The sequence below is a fragment of the Haliotis rufescens genome, unplaced genomic scaffold (genome assembly GCF_023055435.1).
Source record: "Haliotis rufescens isolate VD_foot unplaced genomic scaffold, xgHalRufe1.0.p SCAF_5, whole genome shotgun sequence".
NCBI lineage: Eukaryota > Metazoa > Mollusca > Gastropoda > Lepetellida > Haliotidae > Haliotis > Haliotis rufescens.
This window is the reverse complement of record NW_025964223.1, coordinates 27,814,210-27,834,020: the sequence shown is the minus strand read 5'-3', so window position 1 is coordinate 27,834,020 and position 19,811 is coordinate 27,814,210. Positions and strand designations below refer to the sequence as shown.

Genomic DNA, 19,811 nt, shown 5'->3' with positions numbered 1-19,811 from the left:
GCCCACACTCTGAGGAACGCAGTTCAGCTGCAGTTGTCGGCCTTGGTCGGATGTCGTTCAGCCGTCTTTGAATTTCGTCCCACAGGTGCTCAATGGGATTTAAATCGGGACTGAGGGCAGGCAACTCGCAGTGTGGGCACGGGCGTTATCATCCTGAAACTCGTGGTTGCGTCGACGTGCCAAATGAGGTATGGCGTGTGGTCTCAAGACTTGCTCAATGTACCAAGCTGCTGTGACACCATTGCCTCTCCCTGGACCCATGTTCTGGAAGGCCACAGGGCCGACCCTTTGTGCAAGACCAATTCCCACCCACACCATGATGCTCGGAACACCCCACGAGTCTCTTTCAACAACACAAGCATCCGAATAACGTTCCCCACGGCGTCGCATAATCTGACGATCCTGACGTCGGGTAGTGACCCTTGGTCTTCCACTACATGGTCGGTCATATGTAGTGTTGGTGGTCCAGCTTGCAATCGTCCAAGGGCTTGGTGTTGCTGATTTCTTGTCAGTCTTGGCGTGTGGTAGCAACTCAATAACGAATGAGTGTTATCCAATCTGGGTGGATTTTTATAGGACAAGAAATGTGAGAACGCATGTACATTTCAATTTGCTCGGAACTCACGTGCATCGGGTTACCATGGCCGTTGTCGTGATGCGTTTGGGCGATCGGTTTTATTGTCATCTGCTTTGGTTTTTTTATCATAATTTTTTTTTTCGGACAAGGTAATGTTAAATTTTAGAAACTTTGACAAAAATTACCCAGATATTTAAATGACAACTTTTCATGCAGTTTTGCTTGGGGTGACGTTTCTTTTGCGGTTCAGTATATAGCAATACATGTACAATAGCGCGTGAAAAATGGAAAATTTTCTGGTGAACTCTGGTGTTAGACAAGGGGGTGTTTTAAGCCGCTTTTTGTTGTTTTATTAATGACCTTGCTTATCAGATTAAGTATAACTGTACTGCATCCTGAAACTGTACAGATGGTATTCATTTACATCCTGAAACATTTCAGATGGTATTCAGCTGCATCCTGAAACTGTACAGATGGCATTCAGCTGCATCCTGAAACAGTTCAGATGGTATTCAGCTGCATCCTGAAACTGTACAGATGATATTCACCTGCATCCTGAAACTGTACAGATGGTATTCAGCTGCATCCTGAAACAGTTCAGATTGTATACAGCTGCATCCTGAAACAGTTTAGATGGTATTCAGCTGCATCCTGAAACAGTTCAGATGGTATTCAGCTGCATCCTGAAACTGTACAGATGATATTCAGCTGCATCCTGAAACAGTTCAGATGGTATTCAGCTGCATCCTGAAACTGTACAGATGGTATTCAGCTGCATCCTGAAATTGTACAGATGATATTCAGCTGCTTCCTGAAACTGTACAGATGGTATTCAGACGCATCCTGAAACAGTTCAGATGGTTTTTAGCTGCTTCCTGAAACAATGAAACTACTCACGTTACTAATTGCAGATATTCTTGTAATGTTTTCAAGTACAGTCAAATGACTAAAATTCAATTAACCAGTTAAGCTGTATTGTGATGAGTGGAATCACGGTGCAAACAGTAGAAACGCAGGTAGTTTTGAAAAGGGGGACCAGACTTTCATATAACGAAATAGGGGTATTTCCAGATCCAGAGGTCGAATCAAATCTTCACAGAAATATTTGGGACTCACGTGAACTGCCGCAAACCCAAGCAAAGAAAGTATCAATTGGTATTTTACAAAGTTTAAAGGGTTTGTTTTTTTCAAAGAGTTCGATACACAAGCTGCGCCAATCATTCTGTTTTCATTTGAAATTTGGGGTTATAGCGACTTTTATTCAGTAGAAACGGTCAACGTATATGCATGTCAAAAATTCTTTGTGCTAAACAATGTGCGATAAAAGTCCTGGTTTACAGCGATTGCAGACGAGTACCTCTTTATATATTTCAGGATAACACTGCTTAAAATACCATGTCACAGATCACCTAAGAAATGTCTACTAAATGAATGTGGACTTGGCTAGATCAGCAAGTATCAAAGAATTCTAATATTTCTATATCGGCTTAACAGCGAAGATATAAGTTCTAAACAATGGTCGACAAATGAGCTAGAATCAAGAAAATGTCCTTTATATTATTTTAAATTCCCACATCAATATCGAACCATATCTCTTTGACATAAATCTGAAACGTTTAGAGTTGCACTGGCCCAGTTTAAATGAAGTTCTCATGGTATATTTATTGAACAGGGAATATAAATGACATCGTATACACAATGTGACTTAACTGTGACGTTTCTCGAACACCTGGCATCATCACTATTTGATAGTGATTCATAAGTGTATGCCTATGATATAGTCAGAATAGTAACATGGACTGTACTTTTAGCGGAGATTTCTTACGATTACGGCAATGATATTTGTCGCTTTTATGTAAATAGAAGACGAGTTTCACTTTTATTAGCCTGTATTCAATATGAGTGCCAAAGAAGAAATACTTTAAATGCAAATGGTATGAAGGCCGAACTCTGCATATATGTACTGTACTGCTTTTCTCAAAAAGTGCCTGTACTATCAATTCTATGTACATATATACTGATGAAAATGAATAATGGAACACTCAGGTTTAGACACAATATAATGATATATTACCATGGGTTCTCAGCCTTGTCGCTGTACACAGTATACTGAACTCTGCGCCTAGCAGTCCTTGTTTTAGCCCCTTAATTTTATATCATTGAGTCTTAAACATTGTATTGTATATTAATGTATGTATATTTTAATATTTAGCTTTTGCTAAAAAAAAATTATTATGTGCCTGTTTACAATGTACCGTCTCTCATAAATCGCTGTGCGATTGGTTGTATACAACTTTAATGTAACTATATTTTTAATTTGTTTTAACAAAAATGTGGTATACAAGTGAGACGTTAATAAAATCTTCTTCTTCTTAATGACGAGTGCCAGGCGGGGCCGTCCCTAGGTTCTTTGATAAGCCGACAGATAATCCGCATGTGCTTCTTTGATGTACCGGCTACAGTCTGTATGAAATAACGCCGGATATTGACATGATACACATTTATACATATATGCATCTATACAAACTTATCAATTTTAATTTATTGATATGTACATCAATATAAATTATTGACATGATAAACATTTATACATATATACATCAATACAAACTCATTCATTTCTTCATTCTGTCTCCGTTTCTTGACTTGAAACTAAATTTGTAGCCGAAATTCACCAACTTTGGAATACAGCGAGGCACTTGTGCGTTTGCCAGATTGCTATGCTATGCAATAGTCTATGACTATCTTGTACTGATACTCAAATTATATAAATCCCCTCATTAAAAATATATTAATTTATAATCAATATAAAATGTGTTCACTCACTGTTTATCATTGACATTAATTTCAGTTTCACCAGGGCCCCTTTCACGAGAATAGACTATAGTCGTCCAACTACCCATGCGCTACCGTTAATCCGGATTACCCCGGATTACCCGCCCAGCTACGTGGGACTAACCCCTGCCAGGCAGTGTCCTATCTACTAACATAGTTTGTCGTGACGCGGTCAAGGGTCGACTCACGGACTTCCGCTCTCTAGACAGACGCTCTATACAATGGACCACGAATGCGGCCGATTTCAAAACAGAAAAAGCAGAATGTAAATTGTGCTCATATTAACGATAATTACATGTAATTAAGTAGTTATCTAAATATAGTTTTCTGACAAATTGTTGAACACCAATGTCCTGCATGAAACATTTTGACATTTTCCCACTGTCTTAAATTGCCGTGCTTTTGAAATATCAAATGTCATTTCAGCAGTATAATATACATATGACCCTCTGAGTTCTCATCCTTCATTCCAAGTTCCAACTGAAACTTGCATGTTCGACATGATGCACGTGGCAACTCTTGTTGGAGCTTTGTTGGCTTTCAGCTGCACGTTTACAGGTCTGTACGACTCCTCTAAGTTTACAGTGAATGTAACAGGGTAGACACGTGACTACAGTACAGGGGTGGATACAGGTGTACATGTATTTAAAAGGTTGGTGTGTGAGGAGGAGAAACACTAATCCCTAACACCCGGGCTGGTACTGTCATGTTGACTTTCACCAAAGTCGGGGCGGTGGGGTAGCCCAGTGGTTAAAGTGTTCGCTCGTCACGCCGAAGTCCCGGGTTTTATACCCCAAATGGGTGCAATATGTGAAGCCCATTTTTGGTGTCCCATGTCGTGATATTGCTGGAATATTGCTAAAAGCGGCGTAAAACCATACTCACTCATTCACTCACTCATTCACATCCATGAGCCGCCTGTTGAGGTTCGGTATCACACTGAGGCGGACATATGTGTGTACGATATGATAGGGTCGAAGTTCCGTTACAGTGATCATTAAAACTGTCCTTTTTTTCCGAAACGAGCTTAATGTAAATTGATATGTATATTCTAGATTCGTTTCAGATGAACAATGAAACTTTGCCTCGCAGGAAATACATACCATGTTACTTCTTGTGTTTATGAAGAAATTCAGTTGCATTTGTGCATCTTCAAATTTGCTGCTATGCAAAACATTAAGTTAAACGTTTAAGTGAATAATTTGAGGCTGTGAAGCACAATCCATTATTGAACGTTGATTGAATTATCATTTGTTAGGTCAACCATATCCTCACATTTTCACATCGTCAATTAAATCTGCGTAAAACATTGTGCCCCTGAGAAGGTATGTCAGTTCTACGTCATTCCAAGTATGTTTATGTATGCCAGACTTTTAAATGTCTGCTATTGTAAGTGTTTGGTTAAACTTGCAAACTATCACCAGCGACTACAGGGATGGTGTAATTTCTGCTGGGGCTACATACATATCGGTGATGTTCTGTAATTCCTGCTGGGGCTACATACATATCGGTGATGTTCTGTAATTCCTGCTGGGGCTACATACATATCGGTGATGTTCTGTAAATCCTGCTGGGGCTACATACATATCGGTGATGTTCTGTAAATCCTGCTGGGGCTACATACATATCGGTGATGTTCTGTAAATCCTGCTGGGGCTACATACATATCGGTGATGTTCTGTAAATCCTGCTGGGGCTACATACATATCGGTGATGTTCTGTAAATCCTGCTGGGGCTACATACATATCGGTGATGTTCTGTAAATCCCCTTGGCCCCACGCATGGTCACCTCTCTCAGGTTGCTGACATCTGTAGCCCGTGTATATATTGTATTGTTATAGAGTCATGTCTTTTTACGCGTACATACTAGTATTAAATACAACTCTGTGATAGTCTTATTGTTTCACTGTCCTTTGTCGACATATTTTATATAATATCTAAATTCATTTATAATAACCGTATCATCGCTATATGACTGCAATATTGCAAATGCGAGTGCAGAGCATACTCCTGAAACTTTATGCTTTATATCTGATGATGTTTGCATCATGGAATTTACGAGAATTGTCATATTGAAAATTGAATAATGATTTTGAATAATTGAAGCCGTCAACATCTGTTGTTGACATTGACGGTGAGTGAGTGTAATATGTGCAGGCGAGTTCAGTCGCCATTGGACAAAGATATAAATATTCTTCTTTCTTGTAATGAATTTTTACATTCGTGATTCAAAAAGAAATGTTTTCTCATATCTATTAAAAGCACCAAGTCTCCAAGAAGGCGTTGATAAGTGCAAACACAATTTGGCACGCTTCGATTCAAAGTGGGGGTCGATTTAATATTGTGCTCACGAAAGGTAGGCAGCGTGATATAACACTAAGGTAATTGGCAACCAAAATTCTAGTACTGTCATCGCCTCCGTGGTGTAGTGGATAGAGCGTCTGCCCGGGGAGCGGGAGGTCGGTGATTCGATCACAGGCCGCGTCATTCCAAACGACGTTAAAAGATGGTACTTGTTGATACCCTGCATGGAGCGCGGCAGTAAGAAGATCAAGCAGGGACTGGTCTGCTCAGAGTGGGTATACCGTGTCAGAGTGGGGTATCTAAGTGGACTGGCGCTATAAAAACCGCATTAGTCCCGATTACTATAAGCACACACACGCGCACGCAAACACCTGCATACACGTCGCTATATAAGTGCAATAATGTTGAACGCGACCTCACCTCACCTCACCTCACTTCACCTCACCTCACCTGGGGGCACGGTGGCCCAGTCGTCAAAGGCGCCGCGATTCGCTGTGCAGAGTTACGTCCCTTAGGCGTGCCAGGAACCTATGATTGTGGGTTCGAATCCAGGTTCGCACCGATTATGTTTCTAGGTTTGTCAGCACCATACCCGTGCTTGTGGGTTTCACCGAAGCGGTAAACGTCTGAGACCTGCATCACTTCGGGCTTTCCTCCCACATTAAGCTGACACGCCGCGATATAACTGGAATACTGTTAAAAGCGGCGTTAAACCCAACTCACTCACTCACCTCACCTCACCTCACTGAAGGTTTACATACTTCTGATTTACTACAGATGCCAGTCTGGAAGAGGAGTTATGGGACAGGTTCCGACTGTGGTTCCACGCCATGGATCACAATTACGACAATATCATTTCCCTAGCGGACATAGCAAACTGTACGGCAAAACACGTGACCGGATCCGAGAACGCAGCTAGAGTCCAAGCGAAGTGTGAGGAGTTTCTTCCCAGATGGCTCAAATTCTTTGTCCTCAGAGGCCAAGACAGCATCACAGAAAACCAGTTCCTCCAGAACTTCATGGCATTGAGAAGTGATGACTTTGATAAATTTGAGAAAGTTGTTTACCAAGGTGCTAAGCTGTACTGGAAAATCATGGACATGAACAACGACAGGGTCATATCAGAGGACGAAGACGCTTGCGTGGGGGACGAGCCGTATGATGCTTTCGTGTTGTCTGTCAATTTCGCCAATTACATATTGTTGGGCGCGACAGTAGAGAATATCGCCGACCCCTTCTGTCCATGGATTTATTAATATACTGGTTAATGAGCTTGATGTTACTTTGAGAATAGTCCTTACTATTGATAATAGAAATGTCTCTTATGTAAAGTCTTAATAAATTAACGATGCTTATGAAATAACGTTGTTGATGTTTGTTTTTAATTTTAATTAATCGATACATTTTCAAATAGAACCAACTGTGAATGAGTCAATGCTATAAATATGAATTGATAACATTGAGCAACAGGGGACAAACACAGTCATCCACTCAGGTGAATGTTGGAATCTCAGGTCTAGGATAGATGTCAGGGTCGTCTATTTCGCTGCGTAACTTTACGTTCTCGGTGTGTATTACGTACTTCATCTTTTCCAATAATAATGATTTATGATAAACATGAAGGATGAAGATCCATGGCAAATTACCACAATGAGAACCGGCTCACTGGGGCCTACACTTAAGCATAGCACAGTTATGACCCTGTGTCTAGGTTTTGGAGACTATCTAAGGGCTAAGATTATTGTAAAGCTGTCCAAAGTAAATTATAGTCTGTGTTCTATCGTATACCTAAGATATCGTAATACAAGCGACAAAAACTTTTCCATGTTCAATAGAACACACTGCTTAAAGCAGAGTCGAATGTACGATTCCGACTATATCATGAGCATGGGCATAAAGAAAGAGACCCGCAAGAAGGGTAGCACAATTGCTGCCTAAATTCTTGCCTAAATGTCTTGCCCCATAATTTTACATTAATGCTATCAATGAGGAAGTCCAGCATTTTAAATATTGTTTTCTCAGTAAACTTAAGATGACATTTGCTTTCATTTTTGACAAATTCTCCTGAATCTCTGAATATAGCTACGTGACTGTATCTGTGGTCACCACGTTATGTAACATAAGCCCCACTGATCAAGGCATGAAGTTTTTCCTTAAGTTTGTCATGTGGGATAGTTGTGTACAAAGTTGAAAAATAAAATCTTTTGACAGAATGGAACTTGGTTCCTTTCTAAAAAACTAAATCAAGAAAATCATTTTGGTTTTTGAGAATCCAGATCATATTAATTCCACTTGTCTCAAATATTTTATGTGAAAAAAAAGAATGTCCTTCCTTGATTGTATTAAGGATTATGGTTAGTCTTTAAGCCTGGGATTTCATGATACATTTCTCTCTTCCATATATCTCTCTTTGTGCGGATTTTATGGAGCTTTGGAATCCAGTACAAAAGAGGAATGGACATGTCTCCAGGTATTAGAGTCAAATCAACAGTACTCTTGCATTAATTTGGCAGATTTGGCCATTTTTGGCAAATGCTTCGACAGGATCCATAAAGTTTTTAAACTTGTGATCCTAATTGGTAGGAGGTTGATCACAAGTCGTTTAAAAAACGGAAGGCAAGCAGGAATTGATGTACAGTAGAACATGGATATAAAGAACTACAAGGGACCAGAGAAATCAGTTCGTTATATACGTTGTCGTTATGTACGTTTTCGCTCGGAAACGTCCGCCATCTTGGATAAAACAAAACACAATGCACATAATTGCCGAATTGACTTGTATTAGCAGTGATCACTTCATAGCATTCAACTGATAACATATCATAACATTCATTTAATAACAATAAATGCATAACAGTGTTCATGCATGGTGTATACACCATTAGATTGTAAAAACAATATGCTATTTATCTAATAAAAGTAGTGGACCTAGTGGACCATTTAAAAATGTGTGTCAGCAAATTGAACTCAGTCCCCAGTGGTTTAATCTTCGAAACCTCATGACATGTATGGCATCTCATTATCTTACTAAATATTACATGTGATGCACACGCTTATTACTGATATATGCTTTTGTCAATGACACAACATATTTTCTAAAATGGTTATGTAGAGAGTGCTTAGTTAAGTGGGTGCGACTGCGCATTTTTAATTCACATTATTCAACTCATTTTTCAAGAGGGCAGCTTAATCGGTGTGAAACCGGTCTTCCGTGGATAACATTGACGTACATCGGTGATATCAATTACAATTGATCTAAAGGCGTCATTTATCAAACAAACAGCGACACGTTCGATAATCAACCAAATCATTCAGAGCTTAGTTATAATTTCAATTAGCACAAGGGTTCGGTGGGAAGTCTAGTGGTTAAAGTGTTCGCTCGTCACGCCGTAGGCCAGGGTTCGTTTCCTCACATGGGTACAATGTGTGAAGCCATTTCTGTGGTCCCCTGCCGTGTCAAATCTGCTGACCGACGCATCACATCAGGGTTGGTGATTTTAAAACACTTCACTATAAAACGAGATAACGAAGCACGTTAAAATACCACCTGTAACATTTCTGACTTTCAAGATATAGTCTCCGATACTCTTTACTGTAAACATTATAGTACAACTTCAAAGGCCGTCAAACACGTGAACACTCAGTCTGGCATGGTGTTGACTAAGCAAAGATCATTATTATGGAAAATCTTGGATTCGAACCCACAATCCTGGCAGATAGCGGCGCCTTAAACAACTGAGGCGCACGTGCCCGCTAATACGTATTTAATACTTAATATTGATATTGCACACAGGACAATTCACCACTCGGACACTTCCCCGCACTGACATTTCCCTCTCAATGACCCACATTTACTATAAATGCCATATCAAACTGGGTAGTATGAAGCATTGTATATGTATCATTTTTTAATTTAAAAAATAGTCCTTTTGTACCTGAGACGTATATAACCACTATATTCCATGAAATGTTTAATTGTTAGATTCGTGTGTTTTTGTTGTTTTGTTTTGTTTTGTTTTTGGTTTTTGTTGTTGTTTTGTTTTTTTGTTTTTTTTGGGGGGGGGAGGGGGTGACAGTGTTTTGGGCAGCATTTTATCAAAAGATACACCTTGGTAAGTAAACTTGTCTTAAATAAGAGAATGTGAGAGTAAGCCAAACTATGACAAGCATTCCTTCAATGATCCTTGATTCAGAGCAGAACGTTGTGGGATAGAAGGCGAGGGAGGCATCTGATACTATGCCGCTGGAACTGGGCATGGAAGCTCCTATTCGCGAAAGGACTTTCACATCGTAAGTATGGAGGACATGGTGACAATATTGAAAATGTCGTTTTGCCTCATTACCCAAGCATGTCTGAATTGCATGTGAAAGGCGATATGTTGTAAGCAAACGACGTGTGTAAGGGTATATGGTATTTTTCTTTCTGTACTTAAGTTTTGACTATACTATGAACATAGAATATTTTATACCCAGAGAGAGGTAATAAAACTGCATATTCCACCTCTTTTTTGAAGTCACCAGGTTTATGAATCTCACATTTTGTTCCCAAATCCAAACAATAATGACATTATCCGAATTGAAACATGGTCGCGCTGGCAGCCATATCTAAATATTTTGACTCACGCTTCTGCCATTTCTCCATGTTTCATGGTAGTGAGTACCTATCTTTTACGAATATTTCATGTATCGTCCAACCTTTACATTTAACCCATCCTTGTTAACGTTGATGCATTTTCGTCAAAATACTCAGACCATCATTCGTGATTCCTGGTTCCATGCGTTATCTGCTATGAACAGTGAGTGTGTCTGCTGTAAGAGTTCTTCCAGTCATGCCTGGGCTCAGTTACACGGTTATCCATTGATGGTGAAGGTACGGAGGCATGGACGGGAACTTCAGTCAAGTCCTGAAATCAGGTATCAGACATTCAATTTTACAAGTAGTACAAGTAGTACAAAGTTATACCTACTCCCGCAGGAGGTGAGGGGCGGGTGTGGTGAGGTGGTTGGGATTGTGGGTGATGCACATACAGTCATCAATATCAAGGGTATGCTTGACGTCAATGGTAAGGTTACTCAAAGGTGAACTGATCGGATTGGGAGTTATCTTGCGTACTTGCGTGGCTGAACCTGCGGGTCGAGAGATATTTTAACAGCTGATGGTTCCAGATAAACCGGGTTACTCACTACTTTGTGTTTAGCCTTTGAAGCAAATGTCATCCATGATGATACACAGATATTACACGAGCATGAATGTGAGCTTCTGAACCTGAAGCTTTATTTCTTGGGCCCTTAGGTTAACACATCCTCTGACCGGTTGAGAGAGTTATCTTTAACAGTATTTCAGCGATATAATTGCTGTCAGGGAGGAAAGTTATGTAGGTCTAAGATCTTTATCATCGGGTTAAAGCCTAGAGAACCGGCGTGGCACTAACAAAACAACACTCATAAATTGGGCCAATATGGGATTAGAAGTCACCCCACGACCAGAGTATTCTGCCACCTCCGAGGGATTTAACTCCGAGCATCCTATTGCGACCCTATGAGATTATACGTCTAGACCAACTGTACTCTCTTATCCCCCAAACAACTGGAACTAAAAGTTGCTTTGTATGTTCCAACCAATGATGACACATATATATTATATACTGGTTTCGGGCATCTTTAAGGAAAGAGCGAAACTATACAGTTAGAACTTCATAATATTACTGATATTATAGAATTGCTATTCATGCCAGTCTACTTGCTTCTAAACCGCAAGTTCCGAAGGGAAAACCTCTACACGTTATTACTAGGAAGAACTGGAAGCGGGAAGAGTGCCACTGGCAATAACATACTGGGACAAGAGACGTTTGAATATTGTGGGGGAGCCAAATCAGTTACACACAAATGCAAACTGGCATATCAAAGAGTCGATGACCGTGACCTCTATGTCGTTGACACACCAGGAACTATGGACACGTGCAACCCAGAAGAGGTGTTACGGGATGTAACGTATGTTTGAGTTTGCTTTAAATACCACGCTCTGTGACATTGAGCGGTATTCAGGTAGATGTAGATATAATAATATTCTATAGATGTATAATAAACCTTACGACCTGTATAATAAACTTTAAGGTTTATGTTGGGTCTAGGCTGATTATAATACCTACAATTTGTTGTCGGGGAATTAGCGTGGACCGCACACCTTAAAACAACCAAGAGAAGCATCTATTAGTGACCAGTCTTTATTCGGTGTATCTCATCAGTCTTTTACATATCACAATAACACATAAGCAAAGTACAGCCTAAGACAATTAAAATATTCCGAAAATTATGAATTCACGGTTACTGTATAAATCTTACTGACAATGTATCATACAATAAACAGTTGCATTTTAAACAATGAAACGAATACACTTTACATTTGGTTGAAAATAAAACACACGTGATATACCGCAATTGAGGACAATGTATTGAAAATAATTAAGATAACTCTTAGGTAAGACACGTACTACATGTGTTACCAATAAATTAAATAATCTTACATGATCTTTGATATTTATGAAGAACGTAATGAAAAGCTTTACCTTAATACAACCAAGCAAGGCACAACTTAAACCGAATAATAAAACTACATAAATATTAATATACAATTTCAATCTGCTTGTTCAATAATATGACTACATCTTTTATATTTAAACTACGGTTTATAACCAAAAATCATATGCCGAACGGCATGTCATTGAATGTGTACACTGTATACATAAATAGAACACAACAATGCTGAGAATATATAGCAATACATGAGCAGCTGAATAAAACAACAAGTGTTATGTGAGCACACGGGTTTTACGTGCACAGTATAGTTACCTAGCTTAATAAGTACATAGTGTAAACATTAATTACATCAAGGGGAGTGTGAATCAATTAAATTGAACACACACACTCATTATTTAAAGATTCATTTATTTACATAACTTTAATTGCAAACATTCCATAAAATATAAGATTGACAACAGGTGCTCAAGAATGATTTTGCTTCCACGAGCCCGATTATGTATGGGCTCCATTGCCAAGTACTAGTCGGACCAAACACTTGTGACAGATAGTTCAGAGTTTAGGGGAAAATGGCTTCCCTTTGAGCAACGTGTTTGTTTTAAATACAACGATCTGTGACATTATATAGTTGTATTAAGGTAGATATCTTCATTATAGTAAAACACATGCCATGACACATTTGTCAGGTGCAAGTAGATTTTGACAGCCCGGGCCACGTCGGACGTAACACTATTTTGAGAGTACAAGTATGGAGGAAATGTGATGGCTTCACTTTGGTGAACGAATTCGTTTTACATACGATTTACTGTGTCTTTTGAAGTAGCAATGGGTTATGTTAAAATGTAATGCCATAATTGGAATATTTATAAATGTAGAAACTACGTATGAATTCATGTTCCATTGTAATATGTATGAATGCACTTTATCTGTATATGGGCCAGTGGCTTTCATACGAATAAAAGACTTGACTTAAACTCAGCAGTAGTCTCAAGTATAGACTATCTTGTAGACAAGGAAGTCATTATATAGGCTTTACGACCTTACACCAAGCTGTCATGTGGGTTGTATTCTATCTTTACCAACCAACAACAGTAAACATAAGCCCGAATCACTCTGACATAAGGTGGGTATATTCATGTGTTTACATGTTAAATGTTTCATTCGGTAAAGATCATATATCTATCTATTGTATACCTAACTAAAATGACTACTTCAGATATTTCATTAAATGTTACATGTAAACATAACAATATTAACACAGCTATATGTTTTTCGTTAAACAGGTTATTTGGCCATATTTGATACGAAGAAACATCATGGTAAGTATAAGCATGTCTTAAGTGTGTGAAGCCCAAGCTTTCATGTTTTAGTGACTTAATTTCATATCTTGATAAATATATCGCCTGTATTGAAAAACACGCTTCTGCATTCTAGCATGTCACCAAACAACCGACATAAATAGTACAAGTATTTGGCTAGACGCCAAGACATGAGAGACATATGCTTTTGAAATTGCATTGCACGTATCGAGGTCGAATGCTATGGGATAGAAGGTGTTTGTATGGTGGCCGAGAGGTGAACGAGATTTTTCAGTCACATTTCAAATTATACCTATGGAGAGAACGTTACATTTGTCTCACTATTTACTTAAATATAAACAAACTGTACAGACGTGACAATCCACTGATTTCTGCGTAAAAAGTAACTGATTTATGTATGGTCCTATTTAGGAGTGTTATGGGACTATCACGCCGTCAGCGCGTGGCGTGACAATAATCTAAATACTAATGCAACACATTCATTTCTTGGAAATCGAACATGACATCTCCCATTGTAGGTTGTGGAAATAGCGAAATAAAGACAGCCACTGGGGTCCCCCACCACCCGTGGTATAGACATACATGTTACCCGCTTCGTGGGAAAGTAAAGGTCATATCAGTCATGACTGGATATATGTACCTGGTTAATATACATGTCTTTATGCATGGTCATGGTATGGTGGTGGTGAAGGGACGGCCGCTACAGTCATGGGAACTCCTGTCAAGTTCAGATATCCGGATTTATATCTCATTCAAATTAACACGAATATTTCATAACAGAGGCAGGTTTCCAGATAAACAGGGTTTCACGCTATTTTGTGTTCGTCCTTCCAGGTAACTATGATACAAATATTTTATAAGTTGCATGACCCCGTGGTGATTCTAGGTTAGAACAGACCTCAAACAACACATGCTGGCGTAAGATGCTACTAAATGAACCGGGTGGTCAGGCACGGTGACGTGGCTGATTGTGAGCTCCGTACGGCCTATTTTGGATTGTCTTGTCCAGACTCGATTATTCACAAGCCGCCATCCTATACATGTAATGTCGCTGAGCGCGCTGAGTGCGTCGTGAAGCAGCAAACAAGCATTAAGTTTAACATCTCCCCTTAGTGAATGAGTGAAGAGTATTTCAGTGATATTGCATGTAAGTTTAAGCCTTAGGTAGTTTCAGAACATAACATGTATAACCCTGATATTTTGGTTTTTACCCTGCGTACAATAAATATGGATTCAATAAGTAAGTAAGTCAAAGGTTGCTTCAGCGATATGTTCATCTACATGTACATTGAAGGTTGTTTTCATTTCTAACATTAGTTAACAGGCATGATCGGTTGTCTAACCGCCAATACACCACCAGCTTGATGAGGCCACGTTCCAATACAACGGATAATGGGACATACTTCTGTCTCTTTACGGCTCTTAATTTATATATGGAATGCACGTGATCAAACTTAATAATTCTCATAAACGTGTTTCAAACGTGCAGTATAGACTGGTTTCTAAAATATTTCAGACGAGCGTGAAATCATGCTAAGAAATGGTAAACCTTCCAACAAAAACATTTATGTGTAAATTAAAATTATAGTTCTTCCGTTTGCTATTCAGGCCAACCTGCCTTCTTTATCAAAACCGGGAGTTCCGAAGGGAAAACCTCTACACATGTTATTACTAGGAAGAACTGGAAGAGGGAAGAGTGCCACTGGCAATACGATACTGGGACAAGAGTCGTTTGAATATTGTGGGGGAGCCAAATCAGTTACACACAAATGCAAACTGGCATATCAAAGAGTCGATGACCGAGACCTCTATGTCGTTGACACACCAGGAACGATGGACACGTGCAACCCAGAAAAAGCGTTACGGGAGCTCGGTAACGCAGTCGTGTGTCTACCGGAAGGGTATGATGCATTTGTTATTGTGCTGAAACAGGGAGATCGGATGACAGAGGAGGAGAAAGATGCCCTGCAAAAATTGGAAATTATTTTCGGACCAAAGATGATGCAGTATGCTCTAGTCGTTTTCACTCACGGGGACAATTTTTATGCTGAAATAACGAAGAAAAAACAAAACATCACTTTCGATCAGTTCATTGAAACGACGGGAGATGAATATTTGAAAGGATTTCTATCACGTTGTGGAGGAAAGTACATACTCGTCAATAACATGTGTAGCACCGATACTGAAACGAAAAAGGAAACGGTGCGAATAATCAAACATATCGACAAAATGATCCTCAAAAACGGGTCCATACGGTATACAAATGCCTTCTTTGATATGGCAAAGAATTTGACTGGAAGTGAAAGTTCGAGAGTGGACGAAGTAGTAAAGGAAATAAAGAAAACGGGTGAATGTTTTCCAGGCAGATCCATTGTGATAACTGCTGACGCTGGAAGAATATGCATCAAGGACCTAACCGTGGGTCAAAATGTGCTTACTTTCGGGCTTAAAGGACAGCGAATCTGGACCGAGGTTTATCTCTTTGGCCATAAGTTAGAATGCTACTGCTCGACGTTTGTCTGCCTGAAGACCAAGTCTCATGTACTGAAGCTATCTCCGAAGCACCACGTATATGTTGTGACATCAGGCGGCCTGCAGACCATGTATGCCCAGGATGTGAGGGTGAACCATTGGCTGCCTGTTCTGGACAAAGGTGGTCAGTACCAGACCAATGAACAGGTGACCGATATCTGGCTGTCCGAGGAGGAAGGTATCTACGCCCCCTTCACTATGACTGGCACCATAGTCGTTGACGGTGTCCTTACGTCATGCTACGTCGGTGTCCCCCATGATGCCGCCCACTCACTGCTGTGGCCCGTGCGACAGTTGTACAAGACGTCGCCGACAGCACTCGCCGTCATCAGCAAGACTCGTGAGGACGGTATGCCGTGGTGGATCAAATGGTGTCTGGATCACAGAATAATGGACTTGACAAGTTAGCTGTGAGCTGTGTCATTGGATGTATGCTGTAGATGTCAGTGTACAATTACTTTGTTAGAGTATATGTATTGTTAGAAGAGTTGTTCCAAATGTTATAGAAATAGAAATGATACATACTGTTTATGTCAATAGATGGCGTGTTAAATTTACATTTGCATTGTAATAGTGAGTGAGGTAAAATTTAGCATCACACTGCGCGTGATGTGGATTCAATGATGTTGAAGTACATATCACCATTAGCCCCCTGGATGCCACAGGGACATATATGCCCTCCTCTACAACCCTCACTTTGAAGTCGAATAAAATTCAAAATACATCATCCACACAAATACACTTCACAGTTTTAAATAAGATGGGAAATTCTCTGTTCTGTGCTACCATACACTGGCATTTTAGGCCAAGCAAAAGTACTGAAAATGACCCCTGAAAATTAGGTACATCGTAAATGTCGCCATTTTTTACACATTACTAAATCACCACTCACGGCGTTATTTACAGCATATGTTTTGAAATCTAAATTTAGGATATTTACTCGGAGAAATTAATTTCAAAAATAGCATATTAGTGATCACGGGTATCTGTCTTTCATGAAATCACCCATGATCATTCCAAAACGTCTCCGATAACCCTAGAATCGTTTAGAATGTTTTGGAAAATACGCAAACACGAACGCCGAAGTGAACTTTCCGCCATATTGGATAGTGTTTACAAAATCACGTTTCAGGTACACCGGTTATGAGACGCGTGTAACATCACGTATATTTCAAACTTAGCTGCGATACATACATCATTAAATTCCACATACATTTTAGAATCAAATGACTAATGGTCTTTGTCACCAATACAATGTGGCTGGGTGAAATCAAGCAAAATAAGTGAGGTGTGAAAACGAACGCTGTGCTCGAAAAACTGCACCTGCTTGAAATGTAAACAAAGCAAAATTCAAATTGTACACATTGTAGCAGTTTCTCCTATTTTGAACTATCCATTCGTCTATTCGTTCAAGATATTGGCTCAACATTTTCAGAATATGCATGGGAAGAGAATCGTAGGAAGAAATTAATGAATTTGAAATAGATACATTGCAATGATTTGATATTTTCAACAGAAATTGCCAAAGTTACCGTTCTCCGTGACGCCATAACTAACGCAAAATCACGCACATCGACAACGGCATTTATCGGAATTTCTGACTATTTCCGTTGGTTTCAATTAAATATATAACAACAAATAACAGTACATAGATTGTCAGAATGTTTCTGATTACTTACATATCACATTTATGTATATGCGATCCCTGAATCAACGAAAGTCCCCTCGTAAAATCCGGCGTACTGTTGACAGTGAACACGACATTTTGTAAAAGTGGGTTACAGGTAGTGATGTCATACATCAACCTTGTTGTACATATTTGGTAATTTCTTTGAGGTGAAGGTCCATGAACATGTTGAATGAGAGTGCACGCGATCATTTTATCATGCTGTTTACAGTTTCTGTTATGATGTAGATTTTGCATATTTTTAATACATTTTTGACACAATTAATTTCACTTTGGATATTTGTCAATATTCAAAATGATATCATACATACATATAGGCCACAAGATGTATGAACGAACCTGTGATAATCTCCTGTTTGTTTGAACATTGTTTACATAACAATTGATAGGTTTTTGTGCCGAATTCGATATTTCTTTCCTTTGGACAAGTGTTACAAGATGAAGTGTAAATGTAACTGCAGCATGTACATATTTCTTTGGATGTGTAATAGTCAATATTATAAGTTCATATAACCAATGTCCATGAATAGCCGTTTCATTTTATTTTATAACTAAAACTGAATATATTAATCACTTCGACAAAATGGATAATATTTTTCGGTAAAATATATGCACACATTTCTGAAAGAATTGTCTTGGTCTTGGAATTGTTTTTTATGTCGTTTGATACACAGAACAGTGATATCTAACGATTCGCCAGGTGCGCGTTAGTCACAAACAATTTCCGAATTATCCGTTTTGCATTATATAATCAATGGGTTCATTCTTTTTTCAATATTGTGATCACAGGATATTAAACTGTTTACTTTATTTCTCCAGGAATTGTAAAATGTATAAAAATAAAACCCATGCAAGGTACCCCGTTGGTTCAACCTTATACGATTATCCTGATAATTCTATACCAATAGAGCTTTCTTCGCATCTTTTATTGTGTAAATCTGAGACGAGATGAAGAGAAATAATAGCATAATAATGAACAAACATGTCCAATATTGAATATAATTTTGGTTGTTTTGAAATATTCTTTTGGGTATTTCATTACGTAAATTGATGCCCAATTAAGATACACGATAAACTATCTAATTGTTAACATATTCAAGACATTATTTACTTGGTGAAAGCAGTCATTTTATGTTGTGTCGAAAAATCGTCAAATTCCGTTTTACACATGGCGATTTTCGATACCATGAACGAAAATTAGGGGAGATATATATTGATCAAAATACCAGTGTCGTCTTTCCCCGACGTTATCAAAGACAAAAACAGCCATATGACGTCAAAAGGAATGGTACTATTTTGGGGGTATTTCATTACATTTGATGATAAAGCTAGTACTCCATTAGTAATGATGCAACATTAGTCAAATTACACTTACACAATCAGGATAAGGTTGGAATCTAAGGACTAAGTTATATCTTAGATAGGGCCATCCTTTTATCTATTACCTCTTTTTTTATGAAGTACGATTTCCTCATTTCTTATGGGTTTTGTTTATAACTAAACTGGCGCTCGGCATTAAGGGGCTAAAACAAGAACTGGTCGGCTCGGAGTCAGTATATACTGTGTCTGAGTGGGGTATTCATGTTAAACTGCGGCATGGTATCTCAGTGAGCTAGCACTATAAATCGGCATCAGTCCGGACTAGTACAAGCAGCCACACAAACACACACACGTACATGCACGTCGCTATATAAGTGCAATAATCTTGGACGCGACGTTTTAAAAACCCAATGTCACCTCACCTCACCTCACCTCACCTCACCTCACCTCGTATCGTGTATGGCTTATGCTCAGCGGCACACAACAATGGAGGGTGCTTGACGATAGCGCCATTATTTTATTTGTTTGTTTGTTGTTTAACCTTGCACTCGGCAATATTCAGCTATATGACGGGAGTCTGTTAATAAACGAGTCTGGACCAGACAATCCAGTGATTGACATCATGAGCATCGATCCACGCTAGTGGTATACGATGACATGCATCAACCAAGTCAGCGAGCCTGACCACCCGATCCCGTT

At 39.1% G+C, this 19,811-nt stretch overlaps 2 protein-coding genes across 3 annotated transcripts; both read left to right on the top strand.

Moving 5' to 3' along the window:
* The first annotated feature begins 3,865 nt into the window (after window positions 1-3,865).
* LOC124110307 lies at window positions 3,866-7,077 on the top strand. The gene is made up of 2 exons (XM_046469573.2): window positions 3,866-3,970; window positions 6,495-7,077. Exons 1-2 carry the CDS (start codon window positions 3,904-3,906, stop codon window positions 6,971-6,973), a joined length of 546 nt encoding a protein of 181 aa, XP_046325529.2. The 5' UTR covers window positions 3,866-3,903; the 3' UTR covers window positions 6,974-7,077.
* Window positions 7,078-13,252: 6,175 nt separating this feature from the next.
* Window positions 13,253-17,006, top strand: LOC124110323 (immune-associated nucleotide-binding protein 6-like). 2 transcript variants are annotated; one of them, XM_048383858.1, is made up of 3 exons: window positions 13,253-13,377; window positions 13,538-13,573; window positions 15,182-17,006. In XM_048383858.1, the coding sequence occupies exons 2-3, from the start codon at window positions 13,571-13,573 to the stop codon at window positions 16,511-16,513; spliced, it is 1,335 nt and encodes a 444-aa protein (XP_048239815.1). In that variant the 5' UTR covers window positions 13,253-13,377; window positions 13,538-13,570; the 3' UTR covers window positions 16,514-17,006. The 2 variants fall into 2 exon arrangements, with proteins under 2 accessions (XP_048239815.1, XP_046325551.2); XM_046469595.2 differs by lacking the exons at window positions 13,253-13,377; window positions 13,538-13,573 and adding an exon at window positions 14,097-14,407.
* The last annotated feature ends 2,805 nt before the right edge of the window (window positions 17,007-19,811 follow it).

Bases quoted from the DNA above. Each gene is read 5' to 3' on its own strand.
- LOC124110307 (XM_046469573.2), top strand. From the start codon at position 3,904: ATGTTCGACATGATGCACGTGGCAACTCTTGTTGGAGCTTTGTTGGCT. The intron at 3,971-6,494 runs GTCTGTACGACT...GATTTACTACAG, and splicing joins TTTCAGCTGCACGTTTACAG to ATGCCAGTCTGGAAGAGGAG.